This window comes from Fukomys damarensis, unplaced genomic scaffold (assembly GCF_012274545.1).
Source record: "Fukomys damarensis isolate Sample0158 unplaced genomic scaffold, DMR_v1.0_HiC HiC_scaffold_11, whole genome shotgun sequence".
Taxonomy (NCBI): domain Eukaryota; kingdom Metazoa; phylum Chordata; class Mammalia; order Rodentia; family Bathyergidae; genus Fukomys; species Fukomys damarensis.
Window position 1 is genome coordinate 22391135 of NW_022900923.1, and position 25185 is coordinate 22416319.

General features: G+C 35.8%; 2 protein-coding genes across 17 annotated transcripts in view; both read right to left on the bottom strand.

The window, feature by feature from the left end:
• Positions 1 to 24: 24 nt before the first annotated feature.
• The window catches only part of LOC104866369 (torsin-1A-interacting protein 2), a 35987-nt gene continuing 10826 nt past the window's right edge, over positions 25 to 25185 (bottom strand). For 3 of the 16 annotated variants that reach the window (XM_010630262.2, XM_010630269.3, XM_010630260.3), the window contains 4 exons: positions 8478 to 8656; positions 5702 to 6211; positions 3567 to 3668; positions 25 to 2588 (listed from right to left, as the gene is read on the bottom strand). In XM_010630262.2, the coding sequence (XP_010628564.1) occupies positions 1831 to 2588; positions 3567 to 3668; positions 5702 to 6211; positions 8478 to 8511 (1404 nt within the window). In that variant the 5' untranslated portion in view covers positions 8512 to 8656 and the 3' untranslated portion in view covers positions 25 to 1830. The other 13 variants (XM_033762121.1, XM_010630259.3, XM_010630265.2 and 10 more) reach the window with 10 other exon arrangements.
• Positions 16340 to 17508, bottom strand: LOC104866368 (torsin-1A-interacting protein 2). The gene has a single exon (XM_010630254.1). It carries the CDS (start codon positions 17260 to 17262, stop codon positions 16867 to 16869), a length of 396 nt encoding a protein of 131 aa, XP_010628556.1. The 5' UTR covers positions 17263 to 17508; the 3' UTR covers positions 16340 to 16866.

The window sequence follows — 25185 nt, forward strand, 5'->3', positions numbered from 1 at the left end:
AGCCAGGGATTTAGCTCAGTGGTCCCACCACCTGCCTAACAAGCACAAGGTCCCAAGTTCAATCCCCGGTACCAAAAAAAAAAGTAGTGAGGCCAAAACTTAGTAAAAACATTCCTAGACCATGTATTGGAACACACTCTGATAGGTCTGGATGATTTTACTAATTTCTGCTTTCAGAGCTCAAATATAATCAACTATTACTATCCATACACACTGTTCTAAATCTTTCTTACATTCAAAGAACATGGTCTAACAACTGATTTGGGCTATTAAAACTTCTGCATATCTACCATTTTTGCTTTTTCTCACTAAATTAACATCTTCTGCATCTAATTTTTAACAAAATGGTACTTCTGTCAAGAAATGAGCTGCATTACAAAAGTTTATCACAGTGCAGCAAATAAACCACTTGGTAAAGTTATACCAAAGTGCCCATATAAGAGCTACTATGAAAATTGGTTATCAACTTCTGCCAGACACAGTAGAACACAATTGTACTCCCAGATACTCAGGAAACTGAGGAAGGAGAATTACCAAGTTCATGGTCTGCCTAGGATAATTAGTGAGATACTGTCTAAGTTTTAAAAGGCTGATGATGTAGCTGTGCTCTCTCTGGGTTCAAGTCTCAGTACACAAAAGAAAGAAAGAGACTGGTTTTTTTTAATCCTAGACAATTATAAAAACTCTATTCAGCATGGACAGAAGTGTTTAATGGACATGAACAAAAGCATCAGAAAAATGTTATGCTAGCTTATACATTTTGCTCAGCAACTATTTTTGCTCTATAAACTTCTATTTTCTCTTCCTATTCATGTTTTAATACTCTGAATAATTTTTTCTACTTACTTCCTATCTCTAAGATATTTTCTCACTTAATCGTTTTCAAACTTCAATATTGTCAAACTCCTTGTCCCAATGGAATCTTACACAGAACCCCAACATATAAAACAGTCAAAAGCAGAACTAATGAGAGAGAGGAGACGTGCTGGTAGTTCAAGAACCACTATTCAAAAGTCATTCAAAGGCCGGCGATTTAGGTCAGTGGTTCCAGCGCCTGCCTCACAAGCACAAGGGCCCGAGTTCAATCCCTGGTACCCCCCCCAAAAAAAAAGTCATTCAAGAAAGCTGAAGGAAAGATGCAGCTACCTAGGACTTCCTAATTTCCATAATAATCAATTTCCCCATTCACTCCAATATTTAAGAATATTTTTTTGAACATAGCTGTCTTTACCTCAGCTCCCTAACAGAATTAAAGTACAGTGCCTTACATAGTATTAGATAAAGATTTAATGGTTTAAATTATTATTTCTTTTTTCATACCACTTAAGTGTAAATTAAGTATAAGACATAATCCTACAACAATTAAAGTGAGTTTAAAAAATATTCAACGTGTAATACAAACATTTTCTAAAAATTACCACTGCTTAATAATAGTATATGGACTTTACTCCAAAGACTATCCAAATAGATCTTCAGAGTCTTACTCAAGAAAGCAAAACTCACGCTGTAGTTACTCTGAGAATATCTTCCTGTACAATGGTTCTGTTGCTATTATCTTTGGGTTTTAAAAAATTCCTTAGTTTTATATACAATATTTTAAATCTGATTTGCTTGAAAAGGCAAAGAAAATCACGTCATGTCGATTTTTAGCTTTCTCAAAGCTTACATTAGAAAGATTTTACAAATAGTAAAACATAAGCTTCCTTTCTAAAATTAGTTCACTTGTGTTTCTCAGGCTATTCCCTCACATTTATCAACCTCCTTTTAAAGGCCTTTTAAACTGACTTTTTCATAAGCTGAGGCCTTCCATAACCAACTCTGTGCTTAGCTTTATAAAAAGCACCCTTGTTCTTCTATGCTCCTCACTGGCTGGACGGGCAGCACCAGATGTGAAATACGGCTCCACAGCCCACTCAATTTGTCTGAATCCATGTGGTTGAAGGAGCTGGGGGTGTTTGAGTTGGTAAACTTGGCCCAGAGTAAATCCCTCACTTTTTCTTCAGTTTCTCTTGGGCCTACATTTGCTTCTAATGTTTCTTCTTCCAGTAGAACAGTCAGGACAAGGGCGACATCTTTAAAGGCAGCATTCTCATGATCACAATACTTGTAGAAGATCAAAGTGGAGCCTGCAGGAAGAGATTCAAAGTGGTGTACCACAGCAGCCTTCTGGCCATTCTCAAATCCATAGCTCAGCTCCAAGTCAACAAACAGCTTGACTGTGTCACTGTCCTGCAAGGCTCTCTCAGCCCCATTAATTGTAATGGCAGAGACTTTCTGGGAAGAGGTATAGGCATCAGCAACATGGTGGCTCAGGCACTTCAGGGTCTCTCTTCCCTCTTGAGCTGCTGTAAATATGATGGTGGCTGGCTCGGTGGGGTTTGAAGCATTGAGGTGCTTCTGGAGAAACTTACGTCCTCGCTGCCACAGGAAGGAACTCTGGCCTGGAAATTTATCCTTTAACTGGCGAAACTGAACCAAGAAGGCCTCCAAAGCTGGATTTGGGGGCACTTGCTGGGCTGGAGATGAATAGTAGCTACTAACAGAACTTAACACAAAAGCCACAACCAGGAAGCCAATAAACATGGGGCCTGTCAAAGAGGGAGAAAATAATAGAAAGTCAGAGATAACATGAATCAAAAACTCTCATGGTAAAATGAAATGAAACAGAGATTACTATCAGATTTTACTAGAAGTTCTAAATTCTTTCTGCCTCAATCTCTTACACTTTGACTATTAAAGTCTAAATATTTTTTCTCTAATTACTTCTTCAATTACTTGAAGGTACAGTATCTTTGCTAAAAGGTAAAAGTTGAGTTTATGCATTTTTTGTTATTACTAATGATGTTTTAGAAGTGAGCTATTAAGATTTTCCTGCATCTTCTTGAAGTACTTACTATCTATAGCAGACATCTTTTAGTAGTCAAAACTTAGATATGCCCCTTGAGAAATAAGAACACGCTGACTGAAAAGGTGGTTTTTAGCTGGGTTGTGATAGAGCACTTGCCTAGCATACGCATGACCTTGGTTTCAATCATTTTCGGGGGGTACCAGGGATCAAACTCAGGAGCCTGCACTTGTGAGGGAGGTGGCAGAATCACTGAGCTAAATCCCCAGCCCATTGGGTTTCAATCTTGAGCACACCAAAAAACCCAAAACATATATACAAACCTTGTGAAAAGGCAGAGTTTTGTTTTGGTACAGGAGATTAAACTTGGGTCCTTGAACCTGAGAGGCAGGCTATAGAACCACTGAGCTAAATCCCTGGCCCTTTAGTTTCTTTTTTATGGAAAGATGAAAAGTGTATCTAAAATGTACCAAAAAAAAAAATATATATATATATATACACACACACACACACACACACACACACACATATATATTAGAAAGATGAAAAGCTCTTCCTACTATGAAAATTTCCATTTCTTAAGCTCAGCAAGTTATCAGCTAGCATACACCCCTAAGGAAAAAACACCCTTAAAATTTATATATAGTAGGACTCATCAAATGTTTTCACTGAGGATTTATGAACATCATCAACACTGCAATAAATTCAGGTTTGTTCTCACCATAGTTCCAAAAACTCTTTTTCTTAACCTTTTTTATAGTATCCTGTGCAATCTCTTTGTTTTCTCCCAGTGTTCGTGTTTCTTGTTCATGACTTTCAGCCTCTGGGAGGAAAAAAAAAAGGAACAGTATTATTTTAGACAGTATACCAATTAAGAATGCATATACCAGGCCGGAGATTTAGCTCAGTGACCCCTCACCTATCTCAAAAGCACAAGGTCCTGAGTTTGCTCCTTGGATCCAAAAAAAAAAAGAAAGCAAAAAGAATGAATATACCTTTATTCCTCTCACCAAATTGACTAAAAGGAATTCTATACTTTGCAAAATTTTACACAAAGAAAGATTATAGATTAGCTCATTCCACTATAGTAGATTCTTTCTTACACATAAACTGTATTTTTTTTGTATTCTCTTTTTCTACTCACAGTAAACCTGCATAGTTTTTTTTTTTTTTGCATAATTCTGATAGCAGAAAATGTTCCACACCATTACATTCATTCATTCATTGCCAAACACCCATAAAGTTGCTTTTGTGTGCCAGGTACAAGAGATACACAATGAAAGAAAGGGATACATACAGTCCTTGCTTTTAGACTATTCTAATGTGTAATGAATGAAACATATATTTAAAATCATTCACTGATTTTCAGTAAAACATGAATTATTAGCCTTTGGTCAAGCCCTTGATGAACCAAATGTCACATATTTTACATTCCTGACAAATGTGCGTTTTGGATTGAGATCTTAAAAAGTATAAAACTCACATTCACATATATAATCAGAAGTTAGACCTATAAAGAACCAACTTCTTCATTTTATAAACAGGAAGCGGAAGTGTCAGGAAATTAAGAGACTTGCCTGAGGCTGCCCACATTATCAAGTAGTAGGACTGAAACTAGAATCCACATCTCATTAATTCCACTTAAGGATTTGGCACATTGTATCTCTTATTTTCACAAGGGAAGGCATGCTTATTCTCCTTAATATACGAGTATAGAAAATCGGGTACAGAAATTAACCGATATGCTCAAAGTCCTGAAAAACTGAACTATGACTGAGTCAATATACTATTACCTTTCATTAAAAAAGTATACTTATCTATTGATTTATGTAATATTTAGTTTCACAAAAGGTGAAAGATTTCAAATTTTTAAAATATCAAGTATCCTAATAAGATATAAAAACCAGATGAATTTTTAAAGTCATGCTCTTCTTTTGTCATATTACATTAATATAAACACTGCTTTAAAATGTAGTCTATGTATGATAGGCAATTTAATATACTGGAATGAGCCAGTCTAAGAAATGAGAAATTTCATTCCAGTATCATACTGGTCTGTATGACCTTGAGCAAGCCCCAAAGTTCTTAATTCTTAAAAGACAAAAGCCAGGCCTGGTGGTAGAGGCTTGTAATCCCAGCACTCTAGGAGAATAAGGAGGAGAGGATCAAAGTTCCAGCCTGCACAGCCTGGGCATCTTAGTGACTTAACAAGACCCTGTTTCAAAATTAAAAAGGACTATGTGGGGGGGTAGTGATTTAGCAAGACCCCGTCTCAAAGCATAAAATAAAAAAGGGTTAGCTTACTGTGAAGGCTATAATGTTACATTTTATGTCTGGGGTGTCCCCCAAAAGCCCCAGGTGTTTGAAAGTGACGGGATCAAGGGGGTGCTATACTCATCAGGAGGTTAGTCCACTGATGCGCTCAGTGGCTGAGTATGCTGCTGGGAGGTAAGGCCTGCTTAGAGGCAGGTCACTGGGGTCATGACCTAGAATGGCATTATCCCTTTCCCTAGCTCTTCCTTTTGCTCTCTTGCTTCCTGGCTACCATGACAAGAACAGTTTTCTTCTACATCAAGCCCTTCCATCATGCCATTTCTACAATTAAGACTGCCAACCATGGACTAAAACTTGTCAAACTATGAGCCAAAATAAATAAACCTCTCCTTCTTTGAGTTGCAGGTGTCAGGTATTGCGTCTCAGCAAAAAGAAAGTATCTTAAGACACCTGGGTTCAATCCCCAGAACCACAAAAAAAGAAAAAAATTCTCTGAAAAGAAGGTCTGGACTTAGCTATGTTCTTTGCATCTCAGCAACAAAGCAAAACAAAACAGGGCAGTATTTCAGTGGCTTCTCTTACCTGGTGAAGGCAGTCGCTTCCTCAGTAAATCCTGACTCTCTGCTCTGGAATGGCTGGGAGCTCTGGCCTCCTGGGAGTCTGTAGTAGATGGCTCCTGAGAAGCTTCGGTTCTGTCATTTACTTCCTCAGGGAGGGAGGTAGAGCAGCTTCCGAAGTTTGCATTTGCTCTTCCTCCCTTGGCACTTGGAGAATGATTAGCATCTGGATCCAAGGGTTCTTTACCCAGATTTTCTGAAGGGAGGTGATCCTTTTGTTTCCCATCCTGAAAACTCAGGTTGTTCTCATTCTCTGTTTTATCTTTTGAACAGTTCCCAAAATCTGTTTCACTTGAACTTTCTGATTTCTCACCTATATCTGTACTTTCTGAACCTTCTGCCTGTAGCTCTTGGTGGTCTTTAAGATCAGAGGCGGGGGATGGTGTCTGAGATTCTTCAGAGGAATTTGCTGTGACTGTGGTTTCCTGTTCCTCGGAATTTACTGATGGATCATTTTCCAAATTCTTTTGAGTCTCTAGTGAGATAAAAATTTATAACTTTAATTCAAAAGATTTTACACATTTTTTTTTTTTGTATTTAACAAGTCCTTGATATTTATATAGTGGCTTCTAAGGCACTCTTCCTAAACATTATTTTGCTTGCATCCCACCAAAGGTGATTTAAAAAAAATTATCATATATCTAACAACTAAAAGTAATGTAAAGCAATTGTGAATGACAGGACCAATTTTTGGTAACATTAAAAACATCCTCCTCCCTAATGAAAGGTAATGATTATCAATGGCAACACAAACATCACGCCAAAGGTTGATGGAAAATTCTATCATGGATGAATCAGACTGACAAATGCCATACCCGCTCATCTGTCTTAACATGACAAAAAGGGAAAACCAGGTATCATTACTCCCCTACTACAGTGCAATAGGAAGACCCCTATCCCAACTATGAAGTATTTTTGCTGAACAATTAAACTTGAATCTGATTAAGCTTCTAGAGCTAACAGTATTGAAGAATGTAAGCAGTAAGAAATAGACACAATGTTTAGATTCAGTTCTGAATAAGCCAATCATTGAAGAAACAAACCACTTAGGAGGGAAAAAAAAGAAACCACTTAGGAGACAATCAGGAAAATCTTACTGCCCAATATCTTACGATCTTGAAAAATATTACTCATCTTTTAGGTATGATAATGGTGTTGTGGTTTTATGAAAAGAATCCTTATTTTCCAGAGATATATATGCAAGAAAATTACAGGATATCTAGAATTTGCTTCAGCTGAATCATGAGGGAAGGGTGAAGTGAGGGAGTGTAGATCAAACATCAGACATGCTGATAACAAATGAAACTGTTTAATGCTTATGTGAAGATTCACTACTTTTATATGTTTGAAATATTCTATAATAAAGCTTTTTTCAAAAGGGCAAACTAGGAAATATATGAATAAAAGGTAACGTGTAGCCCAACTATAAAGTAGGAAGATCTAACTGTTAAGAAAAAAAAAAAAACATGAGACAATTTGGAAATTCAGAAAATGTGAATACTGACAGAATATTTGATATTATTAAGGAATAATAACTAATTTATTTTTGGCATTTTTTAAAGAAGAAACTGATAGGGAAAACTTTTATAAATAGCAAAAATCTATAAAGTGTTACAATGTAAAGTGGCTTCTGTGTCTCTAACAGCAGTTTGTTTAGCTCAAAACCAATAGGCACCGAAGGCACTAATTGCTGAATGAGGCATTTGGTCTTACCCTGAGATAACAGGGCACATCAAGGTCTTGAGCTCCGATGAGACTGGAGCCACCTGATCATAAAAGTGTCTAAATGAAAGAACCCATTGCTAGCATTTGCTCCCCCGACCCTGAACACCCCACTTCCTATGGACTAGAATAGATAACTAGGCAGATCTTAGAGGTAAACTCCCCAACTGCAAAGAACTGTTATGTCTGGGTTGAAAAGATTAACTATTCTGTGACCACTGTGAGAATGAAATGTAACCGCCCAAATGAAGTCAAGACTGTGAAACCCTATGAAAGGAGTTGTTGTAACCCAGTGTGTCGTCAATCCAGGCATGGCTTAGGTGCGATTAACCCTTATCAATGAATTATTTTACTTCCATTCTGCTGCCTCTCTGTGTGTCACTTACTGATTCCTTCTGTAACAAAACTATCTTTAAGAGATAAAATATTTACCAATTAAAATGCTATCTTAGATTTACATTAAAATAATCCAGGGCAGGTGACAAGATCAGCATTATGCTGCAAAGACTGAAGTTTTTGCTGGGTAGGCGGGAGGCTCACTATATTGTTCTACTTTTATATATTTAAAAACTTCCTTAGTAAAAGATTAACATAAATATGTCCTCTCTCTTCTGAGAAATCTATTTATTTTGCTTATTTTATATATCTTATAAGCAGGATGAAAGCCTTAGTCTCAACCTTAACTACAATTTAAATATCTCCTCTAAACATATATAACACTAGTTTTTTGGATTTTATAAACATAACTTTAAAGACCCACCACCTTTTTAAGGGATTTGTCAATACTATAGGTACCTACTATTGGAGCCTCTAAAACATTTATCTTCCTTATAATTTGGGTCTAGTATTGTGGTAAAATCCAGTGAACAGGAAAAAATAATAATAATAATCATACAAATTAATCCACTGAATTAGTTTCTTTACTTCAAAATTTTCGGTTTTAGTCATCAGATATTCTCTCTTAGCACAGCCCTAGTTTCCCACAGCACAAACCCTGGTGCTATTCAAACTAGTCTTACCCTCTGGAGGATCCGGAAGTCCACTGTCCATCATGGTTGTGTTCTATCGAGTTAAGAGTTTGGACTACTTCTTTTTAGTGCCTGGGTTTATTTGTGAAGATATCTTGTTTCCTTCTTGTCCCACATCTCAACAGACTCATGCTTCCTAGAAACCAGGAAACAAGGGTTCTATACCGTGACTAAAATAAAATGGAAAAAATTAAATGACTTTTTATTCACACAAAGACAAAATGCCAATTTCAACATTACTAATAATAAGACCTCTGTAGTCTGGAGTAGTATTTCCTCCCTGAACCCTTTTAGTACAGAAAACTGCTTTCTAGCTTTCACCAGGATTTTATTCTAAATCCTGTATCACAAAATGAAAAAAGTTTCAGACTATTTATCTTGCATAGATGTCACAATCACCAAACATCTTAGTAGGTGAAAAAGTTTAAAAAGTAAGACCAAGTGACCAGAAAATAGCTCTGAAATTAAAATTTAAAAAATAATTATAAAGAAGAAATTTAAATCTCTGCTGAGGCAATCTCTGCAGATTTCCTGTATGCTTTCAATTTGTCTCATGTTACTTTTTCACAGGATGTCAATCAGAAGTTTTCACTTATTAATAAGTAACAGTGCACAGGTGCTACCTACAAACTATGATAACTGCCTTGAGGGACTAGGAAGTACAGGTTTGGAATTATGTCACTGACTTCTTAGTGGCTTTCCCAGCACTCTTTTGTAAACTATGGAAACAGGAAACCCTTTATGCGATGCTCAAAGAATACAAAAGAATCAAAACTAGAGAAAAAGCAGTAACAACTTAAATCAATTTTATAGATAAATCTTACTGTCTAAAGCAAGTTGAGCTCGGTGAGTAGTCTCCAGCTACTCTGGTGACCAGCAAGACTGCAAAGTTAAAGGCCAGGCAGGCAGGTATAGGAGATATAGCTGAGTGGTAGAGTGCTTACAGCACGTTCAAGGCCCTGGGTCCAATCCCCAGTAACAGAAAAAACTAAAATTAGTACTTTACTTAACCTTCATTACCTATAAAAATGAGAAGGACTGCTATAAGGATTAAATAAAAAAATATGTATGAGAGACCTTTGTAAAGTTTTACATTTTTTGACAGCTTGAGAGGTTAACCAATTATCCTTTGTGTTCGTCTCACAATACTTCCATACAGTGTAATTTTTATAAATTAAAAGGTTAAATTCCAAATGCCATACCACATGTATAGTAAGAACTCAATGTTTTATTTTAAATGCACATGAAAAATGAAGGTATGAATAAAAAGTGATTCAGTACATAAAATGGAAAGGAAACGAGCCAGGGACAGCCCTTTTCCTATTGCTGTGAACACTTAGGAATACGCTGCAGATTTAGAAGGTTCTCTGCCATCCCTTTTATCTTCTTCAAGCTCCTGGGACTGGACTTTCAGCTTTTCTTATCATTACTATCACATTCTACAGGAAGTTTCTCTTGTGCTAGTTCATGAGAGAAACTAAAACCTTTTCAGTCCTTTACAGGCTTCTTTAAAAAAAATTTTTTTTTTTTTTGTCAGCCAAAACCAAGAAAACAAGCAGTAAAAAGTTTCTATGTACCAGTGAAAAAAAATTTAGAAAGATGCTATTCACAGTTAACTACGATATAACTAGTTAATAGACTCTAAAATGTACCTAGTAATAAATCTAAGAACAGATATGCAAGAACTCTGGAGAAAAGTAAACTTATAGTATGTAAATTATACCTTGATAAAACTGATTTATTTTTAAGTACTTTGGACTAAAGTAAAAAATTTACTGAAGGCTATAAAAGGGATCTAAATAAATAGAAAAACTGCGTATAGATAGAATCAAACCATGAGTGCTGATTTACTCCAAATCAATCTATAAATTCAATGCAATTTAAAATGAAATCTCAATTTTTTTTTTTTGGTTGGTTTCTAATGTGATAGACAAACTGATCCCAAAAGTCACAATGAGCAAGCCACAGAGCAGAGGATCAAGAAGAGTTAAGAAAAATCTGAAGAAGAGAACTATCTTTCCCATATACTAATGCTTACTGTAAATTAATAAGACACTGCTGTAAGGATAGACATAAAGAATAGCCAAACCCATGCATACACATGTAAAGGAAACTGGCTAAATGGATTAATGAATAGTTAAGGAAAGTGACTACTCAAATGAGGGGGAAAACGGATTCTATTTCCCACCTCACACACACACACAAAAATCAATTCCAAATTAAAGACCTAAATATAAAATAAAACTTCCAAAAGAAAATATAAAATCTTTATAATCTCAAAGGTTTTTTGCATAAAATATACAAATCTTAAAACTTGACAAATGTGATCACATAAAATTTTCATTTCTATACAAGATATCAAAGTTAAAAGGTAAGTTACTGACTAGGAAAATATCTGTGTTACGCATAATCAAAAAGGAATTTATATCCAGAATATATAGACGCCCACAAATTTGTAGACAAGTGGGAATGAAATGAAAATATGGGCAAAAGATGAATAAGCAGATCAATAAAGAGAAAACCAAAAGTCTAATGGATACATAAAAAGAATACTCAAGAAAGTGCAAAAAAATTAGTAAGATACCATTTTCATAACCAGTGGATTAGTAAAAAGTTACTAAGTATTGGTGAGGATACTGAGATAGAGAGCTCTTCAACCCTACCAACAGTGAGGGAAACTGTTCCTACAAATTGGGAGAGCAAGACAGCAAGTAAAGCCAAGACACACACACACACACACACACACACACACTGTATTATACACACCAGCAACTCTACTTTTAGAAAGAGTGCTAAGGGGCAGGACTTGGTGCTGCCTGCCTTGCAGGCTTCAGGTCCTGAGTTTGAACACTGGTACCAAAAACAAATGGACTAGACGGACTCATACTCAAGCATGTCTACTGTAGTATTGTTTAAAATGAGGAAAAACTAGAAATCCTAACTATTCATTAGTAGGGAAGAGGGTTAAAAAATTATGGCATATTTGTAATGTAACATTATATACAGCAATTAAAATGAATGACTTGGATTACTACACAACTTAAAAACATAAACACTAAACAGTGATTCAAAAAGAAGTGAACAAGAAGCTAAAAATGATCAACTACCATTACATGCTACAGCATGGAGGAATCTAAAAACTATGAGTAAAATAAGCCACACTGCAAAAATATAAGTAGGACGGTCAGCATAGCAAAGTTGTGATCTATAGTGATAGAGAACAGATTTAAGTGGTTATGGGAGGAACGTGGGCTGGAAAACATGAGGAAACCTTCTGGGGTAATGACAGTATTCCGTTTACCATCAAACTGTATGTATTCTCAAACTTTACTGCAAACAAAATGCTTTCAAAATGTATTATTTGGTAACTACATTACAGTAAAAGAGAATCGGCAGAAGAAACATATTTCTCAATTTCTACAAAAGTTTAACATACACCTTTCCTGTCACAAGCATACCTCAATTCTCTAGCTTCACTGAGACTCTGTAACACAGTCACTGTCCATAGCTGAAATGGTATCCCCTTCATTGCTACAAGAAACAGGACAAACAGAATAGTTCCTAAAACATCCTCACAAAATGTCATGTCATCAGGTATCTGGAAGAGCCATAGATCAGTTTGATTTTTTTTTTTTTTTTGGTACCAGGAATCGAACTCAGGTCCCTCCCCTTGAGAGGCAGGTGGTAGAATCACTGAGCTAAATCCCCGGCCCTTGCAGATCAGTTTGAGAAAGGTCAATCTCTTCAACAGTGTCCATTCCATATCAGGAAATTGTTTATTGGGCCCACAGTTTTTCCAAAATGCTACCTTTGCTATCATCTTTGTTGCTGATAAAGACCTATGTGTGTCATTGGCACAAAGCCATTTAGTTTTACTGAATTCCTCAAAATTCAACTGTGAAATTTTAGTTTTTGGCATCCAATGGGTAGAGATGATAACAATTTGTTTTTCTATTTTAAAAACAATTTATTTTCTCCTAGGAAAGTCATCTCCACTTCCCTGTGACCCTGAAATCTGCAGCAAAACTTGATCACTTTGCTTCATTGGGGCTTGGAATAAGATTTATTCTTCATTTACAAAATGATAGGGTAAGAGATGTCTTACTTAGTTCTGATTTCCTAAACTTCTCTCAGGAGGGACACCAATTTACCTCAGTGCTACAGTGCTATGGCTACCCTGTACTGTCTTTTAAGAAACATGCAACTTTGCGGTTAATCTCATTTTATCGTGGGTAGGTGCTTTGGCAACCTGAAAGGTGTCATTTTCTGGCACAGCACTGACTTTGCACTACAATCACAACACCAAGTTTAGAAAACTCCAACATAAAAATTAAGTACTACTGTGTAAATAAAAATTTTATAAATCTGAAACTAACATATAGTCAATCTTTGTCATTTCGTATATTACTTACATATATAAATACACAAGTTTATGGAATTTTATGGAAATTGTGTATATATACACAATTACTTCAATTTACTGCTTGTTCCTGCAAGGAACAAGAGTGGGTTTCAACTACATATGCAACATTTATTTTAAAATACCATTAATGGGGCCGGGGATTTAACTCAGTGTTTCCACCGCCTACCTCACAAGCAAGGTCCCAAGTTGGATCCGCAGTACCAAAAACAAAAAACAAAAAAAATTAATGTATTTCAGATCTGAGTACACAAGTGTTTTGTTTTTCTCTGCACTTTTGTTTGATGTGATTTTTTAAAAAATTAGTAACAAAATATATTCACTTCTGTAGGAAAACAAGCAAAAAGAAGGGCCTATAACTTTGAGATGACATGCAATGAACTTACATTACAATGGTATATTTCAACCACAGCAGCCTTACACATTTTGTCACAACCAGTTAAAAAGACACAGAATCTTATCTCAGTCACCCACATCTCATGAAGCCACCTTTTTGGTAAATATATTTTCTTTTCAAATTCCCTTTGATGAATATGATCGTTATGTATATTTAAAGTGTACCGATAAAATTATTTTTTAAAATTAGCTAATATAGGGCTGGGGATTTAGCTCAGTGGTTCGGTGGCCTGCCTTGCAAGCGCAAGGACCCGAGTTCAATCCCCAGTACCAAAAATAAATAAATAAATAAATAAAATAAAATAAAATAAAATAAGCTAATATCTTTTCTTTCCTGTCTGCTCCAACACATTTCCACTCCCAAATCTGCCATAAAATAACAGGGAATAGTTATAATGGTCATCGTAGAAATGCTACCATTATGGGTAATACTGCCTATTCTTCTACACTATGAAGTAGAGAATATGGCTAGCACAATATAAATTATAAGATTTCTCAGATGTTAGAATTTTAGCAGCCCATTTATATTCTAGTAAAATTCATTATTCATATCAATCACCATATGCACTATTTTAGAGTAATCTGCAATATTTAAAGTCATGTGAAGCCATACTATAAAGACATACACTGAAAATTACAAAGGCTTCTTAAATTTTTTTCTTTACTCTATTTTGAGCTCTACTACACTGATTTCTGAGAACCATATAACCACATAACATGTATATGATAATACAATATTTGAAAGCAAAGTAACCTTTTCACTACTAATTTTTTTTCTTCCTTTTACTGGCCTGAATAATATCACCAAACAGAACTGTTTGTCATAAGGGCTGGCACAGTCCTGATTAACTAAAAAGAAAAATGTGGCTAAGCTTAAGACCTAAAATACCAAGGAGGATCTTTATATAAAAGAAACCTCTTTATATGTCATTGGCAAAGAAGTGTAATAAACATAGCTGAATATCATTTATTCAAAATGCCTGTGACCTTAAATGTTTCAGATTTTAGAGGTTTTCAGATTTTGGAATATCTGTATAGATTTCACTGGCTGAGTAGCCATAATGCACAAATCCAACTACTGTGTTGCTACCCTGCAGTATTCTAAGTACTCACTCAGCTCCCTTCCCTCTAACCCAGATAAGTAAATACTATGGGTGTGCTGTTGCAGTGTTTCTCAAAACACAGTCCACAGAACACCTGCACAACAATCACCTGAGGTGCTGTTCCTGGACTTCATAATATGCAGATTCCTAGCCTTTATAAGCAACCTAAGTAGTCAAAATTTCTAGAATAAATACTTGCATTTTAAAACACATTCTCCCAGGGACTGCCAAGTGTTCATTTGAGAAGCCAACGATATAAATAAACCTTTACATTTTGGCCTTATTATTTAATATAATTGGTTAGAACACAAATAGAGGCCAGGGATGTAGCTCAGCGGCAGAGCACCTGCCCAGCAAATGCAAGGTCCTAAGTTTGATTCCCGGAACAAAAAAAAAAAAATCCAAAAAACAAAACAAAAATAAAGACTTTTTCTATATTATGCTAATATTTTAAATTTCACATATGTAGAAAGTTTAACTGTGTCCTTGGAACATAAGCATTCTTTAATAACTGAAAAAAAATTTAGGATGAAGTAACATGGATCCTAATAACATCCTCAAAAACACTATCTCAAAATAAACTTTCTCTAAGAGCTTGAGAATGAGTTCTTAATTACAAATTACTGGTAAACTAGTCTTCAATCAGTTTAGCAGTCCACAGTTTATTCAGCAATCAACAGGAGAGAACCACCATCATGACAGACATAAGGCAGATAACAGTGCTGAATTTCTGGGGTACAGTCTTTATACAGAATAACAGATAACTTTAGGTTTTACAACATGTGGCAAGTATGATTTGTTGCAATATCAGTAACATTCATTCTCCACTGCTTTCTTCCAGAAAGAATTCTGATTTTACCAGAAGAGGTAATGTGCCTCACCTGGGGAATGCCAACTCCATTACCCTTTGCCAGGTTTTCCCATACTCATGCACCAGGACCATCTAATGAGATGTGAAAATTCTTCTAGGGACTTTTGGGAAAAGTTTTATTCCCAAATAAAGGTGAGAATTGAAAGGAGAAAGTCCTCTGCTCCCTACTCTCAGCCTTTTATTGGTGCTGAAATGTCTGGTGCAACAAACCATATAGCACTCACTGAGGAAACAGCCGTGAAGACAAAGAGCAGACCTAAGGATCCCAAGAGGGAAGGACAGAAAGAACATGGGTCTTTGATAACATCTTTGAGTTGCCACACACAAACATTAGATTATCTAGCATCTGAAGTGGAATTTTAAAATTGTTCAGTGGCTTCTAAGAGATTTTAAACAGACTTTTCAAAATTGCCTAACTCCAAAACTGGTTTAAGGAATTTCATGAATAAGCAGAGGCCAGAATGTGGCCATTGTCTACCAAGACTTTCTTAGTTTTAAGAAAGATACTTCCACAATACTGTCCAGAATATATATATGGAATCTTGATAATTCTTTTTCTTCATAAATCTCATTATATAGGTACTTTCTCATTTCTAGGACAAGACATTTTAAGTTCAATCACTACAAAGGCAGGATAGTCTTTGGTTATATAGAACAATGTAAGTATAAACAGGCAGCCTTTTTACATCTTTTTGTGTAACCTATGTTAAGGGTTGCCTTATAGATTTGACTTCTCTGATAGTGACCAGTTAATATTTTGACAACCACTCCAAGGATAAGCCAAACAAAACCAACGAGGGATAAACATATATATGAATAAATTTTATATATACACACTTATCTTTATCAATGAAAGGGGGAATTTAAAACAACATAGTTTCTTATTAAAATTTATTGGAATAATTTAGAAACCAACTACAATGAGTATTCTTTCCCACAGAAGTTACTGTTAAAAGCTGGGCATAGTGGCACACACCTGTAATCCCATCACTTGGGAGGCTGAGGCAGGAGGATTGACCAGCCTGGGCTGCACAATGAGTTCCAGGTCAGTCTCAACTACATAATGAGACCCTGCTGTCTCAAAAAACAAAAAAACAAACAAGCCAAACAAACAAAAATGAAGTTATTATTAGAAATACAATTATGGGGTACACAGTATGAGGCCTTCCCTTTAGGACTATCTTGTTATATGTCAGTAATTAAGCCCTGGAACTTCTGAGGAGATTAGCTAGTTCTAAAATTACTTCTAAAACATCACTTACTTATAGGGATTATGGATTAGTCTGGTTCTAGATGAACAGTCTCTCCAGAATACTGACTAAATTCATGCTAAACAAAGTTAGTGTAGCCACAGAAGCAGACTCAACAATTTAAGATGTTCCCAGAAACAGTGACCATCTGGATCAGATTTAGAAACAAAGGCTGGGGACATAGCTCGGTGGTAGCAAGCATGGGTCCCCAGGTTTGATCCCTAGCACCACAAACAAGAAAAGAGAAGAAAAAAAAGAGAAATTAAATTATTTCTCCATCTTCCTTAGGCTTCTAGCACAAAACTCCCTAGAATCTCCATGATTTTGACCATTATAGAAGTTATTTGTTTTGGCCAAGTTTTTTGTTTAAGGTTTTATCTGTTCTGGTCAAGATTAACTGCAATGCAGGGTTAAAGCCAGCTACTCTGGAGTCATGTATCCTTTTTCTAAGCAGTGGAGGACCCAGAAGAAAAGGATGGCAAGCTTTTTCAAAGGTCCACCTGGTGAGATTTTGGGGAGCCCACTCAAGTGGAAAAGACCAAGGAAGAACAAGACTTCTATTAGCAGGATTATCAGGATAACATTCAGGGCAATAATCAGCTCTATTAATACGGTCTAAAAAGACTTGGTAACATTCATTTTCAACAAGTTCAGTTTGGTACAACCAGTGGCCTAGTTCTAAACTAGGAAACCACTGTTGTCCACAATCAGGACAATGTGAATTGTCTGAGAACATCTGGCCTTAGCAAGACAATACAGAGAGCAATGCAACACCAAGAGACAAAAATGACAGAAAGACGCCCAAATAAACAGTCCTATTACAGGTTTGGTTTAGCAACTTCTCAGTTGAACAAACATTATTTGCAGAGGGTGAACTTTGGCTTGCACCTCAGTGTAATTCTTCAAGATTTTGATGTCTGTCTTTCACTCAATTGCAAGTCTTTGAACTCAGGGACCAATCCAGTCTATAATGTTATCAATTACTTACTAGCAGCACAGATTTCAGCATAGCTCCTCCAAATCTCAGCTTCTCAAGAAAAGACAGAGCTCTAGTCTAAATAAGTAATATTTTTTTCTTAGGCTTTATCAACTGATGATGGTGTCACACAAAGGAACTTTGCTTACTCTACTTTGTTGATAAGGTTATTACATTTGGTGATACAGAGAAGCTGAGAGGTCCAATGAGTCTTTTCCTGGTGCTGGCACTCTTGCTGTTGTAATACACGTAACCAAGTCTTAAGGCCTTGGCACTTTACAGCGATGTAGGGGACTCAGGAAACCCTGGCAGTCTTCTTGAACGTGGATCCAATGAAGTCTGTCTTGGGAGAACCTTAATCTGGACCCAATCACAAAGAAGTAGCTGATGTTGAGTTGGCTGAAGGATCTGGGAATGCGTCACATACCTGTAAATGATAAAACTTCAGACGACTCATATGGGCTTTGCAGTTGCTCACAATATTAGAAACATGCATTTGGAAATTATTTGGGTCAGTTATGGTAGATGAGAATTATCTCATGTGTTTTTCCATGGCAATTTAATGAGTTCAAACTACTTTATCCATTGGGAACTCTTATGCTCATATGGGCAGTAGGAGGGGTTCTGCATCATTTAGGATTTACACTAGGATTTAATTTTTCCTTAGGACCGTATTTCTTTTTTATACTCCTTTAGCACATTGAGTATAATAAAGTCTGCATAATCATGCTTAATCTGGTAAACCCTGATACCACTAGTGTATCTCTTCTGAAAAATGGGTGCCATATACAGTTATTCCCATAATGTATGTGATAACATTAACAATGATAACCTGTCTATGACAGACTTCAATTCAGCCAGGAAAAAGCTTATAAAATTACAGTAGTATCTAAGGTTCACAAATTTGATTCTTTCCACGATTATGGTTGCAAACTGAGTTTGATGAAAACTGAATCAAATTCAGTAGTTAGGCTCAATGTTGACCTTATGGGGAAATTTGATTCTGTTCTCATACAGTTTAGTTTTTGACCAGAATTGTGGAAAGAACTGAGTCTGCAAACCAAAGTATTCCCGTATTAGATAACACTCTTAGTAGGAAGTTGATGAAACACCTTTGAAAGCTGAACAAAAGAAACCAATGGAAGAGATTTCATTGCCCATATATATCTCATAGGTGGATTCACACTGTAATACGAGAAGGTAAGTAAGGCACTGCCCTGAACAACAGACCTGAGTTATCTTGGAAAATGCAATCAGCTGGAATTTGCAGATGCTATCATCATCTTTGTACTTCCTCATAACACTGAATGTGACAAGTAAACAAGTGGCATAATAGCATATAGGAACAACTAGATGGCTACCTAGGGTCCATTACAGATGATCCAATAAAAATATGTATACTGGCTTTTTCCAGTGTTCTTTCTGTAAATTGAGGCTCAATCATGTGCAAATAAAGATCACAGGGAGGGATTAGGTGGTTGCAGTATACAAAGAACTGGCCCAAAAAGCAGGAGACAGCCTTAGTTGTACTCAGCCAAACCATTTTCTTTACAGACTCTCAAGAATAGTTGTGATTATTTTAAAATGCCAAGTTGCAAATGCAACTGAAAAGACTGGTACCGGTAGGAAATGGGGCCCATATTTTGATGGGAGCCACAAAGAAGGTCAAAGATAGTCAGTATAGGTATACAGATGTATTTTTTGAGGTTAGGTAACAATATATGGGCGAGGGCCACCAATTCAGCTCCTTAGGGCGAACAAAAGGTATGGTTGCTAACTTGAGGACTTACTTGGTAGTGACAAGGCAGGGAATAGGTTTCCCTACATCTCTGTTGACGAGAGTTTTAGCAGCATCACATTTCAGTTGCTGGATCAAATATTGGGCCTAGTTATAGCATACTTGGACAGTGAACAAATCCCCCTCCAATTGTGGAGCTTATTAGATGTAAATGATAGAAGTTACATTACATCATTAAGCCTGCCATTTGAAAGATAATTTTGGGTTTTTAGAGTAAATCAGGGAAACGCAATTAAAATCATAGCAAAATACCATTTTCCCATCCACCAGGCTGGCAAAATTAACCACTTACTAATGCAAGTATTTAAATACAGAATGACCAAAAATTGCATATTTTTCCATTAACTGTTATATGATACTAGGAAATATAAAAACAATTTTATCAAATTTATTCAATACAAGGATTGGTTGAAATGACACCTGCCCGAGCAATGCTCAGGATAGTACACAAACAAAGGCACTGCCCAAGTGACACTAGGGGTAAACTGTTAACTGGTTAAATTTGATACGCTAGGCAAAACCACCAGTCCCCTCAGAACTTAGTATTGCTACTCGCAAGGGTCAAAAGAGAGCCCTCAAGTTCTAAGGGCTCAATCCACCTTCGTTCCTCCAACCGTAAGAGGAAAGCAAGCAAGCAACGCAGGTCCAAGTATTACTGAAACAAGACAATTTCACCATTCCATGTTCCAGGCAAGCCACCTTTCCCCTATTCCCTCAAACCAATATGGGCAAGTATCAAAAGGGTCAAATCTCCATGTGCACCTATTACCAATCCCCTCAACTCATTCTTCAGCTTTACCACTAATGGATTAAGTAGAAGTGAAGAAAAAAACCCAGAAATGCTCCTAGAAAGACTCCTAATCTTGCAACCCCACCAACATTCACAACTTCACTACCATTTTTTGCTTGAAAACACCAGAAATAATCTCATGTTTGTATCTCTGTTTATGTCAATAACCACATGAAGCCCAGGCCCAAACTGTCACATGGCTCTAAGGGCAGTGAAATAACACTTCCTGCTTTGTTTCTCCCCAAAATTTGTATCATTTTGCTAGAGTGTGTTTTAGCTGCTTTCTATCACTAAAATATAAACTACTAAGAACAGGGCTTTTTGCCTTGCTAAGTACCCAGTAGATATTTTATTAGTAGTACAGTGTATGTTTGTGATACATAATTATAATATTCATTTCGAGGACTTTATACATATGTATCATATCCTGATCAGTTTCAATAATCACCCTTTCCACCCCTCAATTCCCCTGATCTACTTCCCAATTCCAAAATGTCTGCTTTCTGTTTCCTACCATTCTCCTTTATTTTTAACCCTTTATTTAGAGTTTGGCTTTCTCTCATAAGAGAAACCATGTGATATTTAACCTTCTGGCCTCAAAATCCATCTACTTTCCTACAAATGAATTGAATCCATCCTTCTTTATGGAAATATCTCAAATAAATGCAATAAAGAGTAATTTCAATCTGTATACTCTATAATGATAGGAGTGTAGCCAGGCATGGTGGCACACACCTGTAATTCCAGCACTCGGGAGGCTGAGGCAGGAGGATCGCTGTGAGTTTGAGACCAACCTGGGATACATAGTGAGTTCCAGGTCAGTCTCAACTAGTGAGACCCTGTCTCAAAAAACCAAAGAGATAGGAGTGTAAATGAGTACAATCACTTTTAGATTTGCCACTGTAAGATAAAGCTGAAGATACGCATTTCCTGTATCTTAGCAGTCCCCCTTTTTGTCATATGCCCTAGAGAAACTTCCACAAATATATTTTTTTAAATGAATAAAATCTATTCAATAGTACTGTATAAATGCAAAACAGCCAAAATGCCCATGAAGAGGAAAATGGACGAATAAATTAAGTTAGTGCCGCAATGGAATATCATACTTGTATAGATGAAACTCAAGAATGCTGAGCTTAAAAAAAAGTAGAAAACGTCTTACATAAACTTTCCATTTACATGTTTCAAAAGCATAAAAAACTGGTATGTTGTTTAATGATACATATACAGTAAAGGTAGAAAGATAAGCGACAACCCAGGATAATTATTACCTTTGATGGAAGAAAGAAGGGGACCAGATCTGGGAAGGCATTCAAAGAATTTCAAAGATAAACATAAAATTTTTCTTTTAACATGATGGAGGAATGTTCACTGTATTAGTCCTACTAGCCTGTACCATCTTTATTAAGTATTTTATAATTTCAATAAAGAATAAACTGACAAAGAATAATAAGCAAAATCAAATCAAATCACATCATGGACAAGATAGCAGCAAATACTCTGCTCAGAGGCAAAGTGGGTTCATATACTGGAATAAAGAGGGATTCTAAAGGAGGATATGGAGCTTTGTTTTTCTCAGCTTCATTTCTTCAGAGAAATAGGTAAAAGAGACCTACCTAAGGCTGGTATGTAAAAGTTTATCTTGACATACTCTACAAAACAGTGAATCTGGGTGAGGGACACTGGCACAAATTAGAAAACATACCCTTCCTCCAGGCAAAATGTTGGCCAGTTATTCACAAGTACACAGATTATATAATTTAGTAACAATAGCTGACAACCAGGAAGTACTACTTTCTGTTCTAAACACTTTACATGTGGTAACAATTTTATCTTTGTAATAATCCACTAAGGGATTATAATCACCATTCTAGAGTTATAAAATGGATTCAGGCAACTTCCCAATCTCAGACAAGTAACTGAGAAGAAACTAGATTGAATCTAGACAGACTGGTTATACAACCAGTACTCTCAACTACTATGAAATATTGCCCTTCATAAGCATAAAGCAAACTTTTTTTTTTCTTTTCACAAACTGTTGCAAAAGTATAGAATATGTTTAATTGTAGTATATAATGGAGTTGGGTGGGAGAAATCAGCCTTTATAATTTTCCACCCACACAAAAAAATACAGATTTCAAGGAGTCCTGAATTCTCTGAAATTATACTTTAAAAATGTGTACTTTTTTGTGGGGGCAGTACTGGAGGTCAAACCTGGGGCCTCACATATGCTACCACTAGGATGGCCTCAAACTTGTGAGCTTCCTGTCTCAGCCTCCAGATAGCTGGAATTATAGGTTTGTACTACCATATTTTTTCCAAGAAAATGACACATACTTATAGGACTTCCCAGGGGAGACTATGATGGTTCAGCATCAGTAAGCATTAAATGGTTTCCAGTCATTTCACTATCAAAGGTAACTTATTTCTAGAATTACCACCCTTCAGTATCATTTTGGCAAACTATTCAAGTAATCTTCATGCTTTTTTTTTTTTTTTTTTTTTTTTGGTACCAGGGATCAAACTTGGGACCTCACGCTTGTGAAGCAGGCTTTGGAACCACTGAGCTAAATCCCCAGCCCTTTCACTCTTCCAGTGATTTCATTTTCTTATTTTTATTAATCAGACACATAGATCTGCCAATCAGAACTTTTAATAAAGCAAAAACTAATGTTATTAGTCCTAGTTTACAGACTTTCACACCCAATGTGGTAGCATACTTACCTATGTCTCAAGTTGAAGCAAGAGGATGGCTAGTTGGAAGCCATTCTGGGTAACTTAATGAGACTATCTCAAAAATTAAAAAAGTCCTGAAGATGTAGCTCAGTAGTAGAGTACCTGCTTAGCATGGATGAGGCCCTACATTCAATGCCCAGTACTGAAAAAAAAAGGAAAAAGAAACTTCAAGTATTTTTTGAGGCAGGGTCTCCCTATATAGATCAAGCTGGCCTTAAACTCTCATTCCTCTTACCTTAGCTTCCCAAGCTTTGGGATTACAAGTATATGCCTAGGTACAATATTTTAAACTAGAAGTAATATTCAAAGTGCCTATAATCTGAAGTTAGAAAGATTTAGATACCCCGAATTTGCTTCCTTCCTTAACTCTGTTAGTTTAAGCCAAAAGTAACTGACTTAAGGTAAATAATTTAAGCTTTTAGAAATTGTGACAATATCTTTAAAACTTCATTACCCTACTGTAATTTAAAGGAAACGACCATGTACAAGGATCAGTGCTAATTACTTCAGATACAGAAAGAAAAATCTTTTAGGACTTCTAGATGTCCGGAGTATCCAGACTAGAACCACTGTTGTAGTTGAAAGCTCAAAACTTTTAGATGAATACAAGATCACCTGTGGAGATCATAAGACATTTAGGAAGGCCTAGAGAAGCTGGTAAGTATGCTCGCTTTTTCAACACTGAGCAAAAAAGCTAAAAAGTTTAAAGAACTGTACAGCACAAATGCCACACAAAAGAAAATATAAATCAGCTTTTTTGGAGTGTAAGAACTAAAGTAGACCAAAGATACTTCTTGAAACTTTATTAGGAGAAAATTTAGGGAAAAAAATAGCACTTAACACCAGCATAGAAAACCTGTTTTTTTTAATCTACTAGACTCTTTATCAATTAACCACAGAACCTTCATACATACTATTTACCTTCTCTAAAATTCCTCTTCAGTTATTGCAATTTCCTTAATAAATGTTAGTAAGCGAACTCAAATTCATCTTTCATCAGAATATACCCTTGTTCTTTTTAGTAACAGGACAGTAAGTTTCAAACTGAGTCAGCATTAGAGTGACTTTTATAGGGAGTATTCTTAAAACAGCCTCAACCAAATTCCACATATGACCTACAAAATCAAAAGGTATCGACATTTAGCAAGACATGGTGGTGGCTCACCTGTAATCCCAGAACTCAGAAGATTGAGACAAGAGTATAACCATGAGTTCAAGGCCAGCCTAAACTACATAGTAAGATCCTATCTTAAAAAAAAAAAAAACAAAAAAAGGACTCACATTTTCTTTAAAATGCTTTGATATCTCTTGAATTCCTATTTTAAGAATTTTCATCCATGGAGTATTACAGTCTAAGGCCAATCAATAACCATTAATGTCTTTGTATGAAATAGTTTCTGTGATAAGTCTTATACATAAAGTAAAATTGTAAGAGCTTTCTTCATATTTCATAACTGGCTATGAATTTTGTAATGCTAAATTAGGGAGTATAAAAAAGATCACTCTTTTAATCTGCATCATCTAAAATAATGCTTTCTTAAAAACAAAGCCTCCTGAAAAAGTCTTCAATTTATTTTGTGAGGAACTATTTTAAATTTTGAAAATTCTTAAGATCATGGAGAGAAGGAATATAGAGGACAATCTTCAGTACTATTTAGCACAGTGTCCTATGGGATAAATAAGCCAATCAAAAAATATGATCCTAAGTTAGAACACAGCTGCAGAATGTCCTCTCTCCAGAAACTGACAAAACAGGTGTGTGCATGCACGTGCACATTGCTAGCATACTTATGAAGTAGGTGGAGGGATTATAAAGGAAAATCAACTATTTAGAAATTTTATCTACTTGGCCCTACCAGATCAAAAGTCCATGGTTCAAATTCTATCTAAAGTTTCAAATTTAACTCTTCAATGCCTAGCAATCTATTTTTGAACACCCGTAACAATGGAACATAATGAAGTATGTTCTCTTCAGATTTTTTCCTTGACTTTTTCTAGATAATGTTACATCAATTTCATGCAAAAATTCACAAAAGTTTCAATCTTAGGCATAAATCAGTTAAAACAGCAAGTCAATGCTTTAAGGCTAATAAGCAGCTTTAAACAGACTTGATGCCAAGCTTAAGCATTTCTATACTAGCTACTGTATTTGTTTTTGTGGTTAAAACTAAAGTTTTAAGTAAATCTTATCTACTTCTCTACCCCAAATTCACACTATGACATCCCAGTAGTAATATTTCCGTAATTTTTCCATTCATTTCTCAGTATTTTCACTAACTGGTTATTTGTTTCAGATTTTTTTAAAGGAGTTTGAAAAAGGAACAAAAATTACTCCAATTACTTTTTTTTTTTTTTTTTT

Bases quoted from the DNA above. Each gene is read 5' to 3' on its own strand.
- LOC104866368 (XM_010630254.1), bottom strand. From the start codon at position 17,262: ATGTTCTCAGACAATTCACATTGTCCTGATTGTGGACAACAGTGGTTT.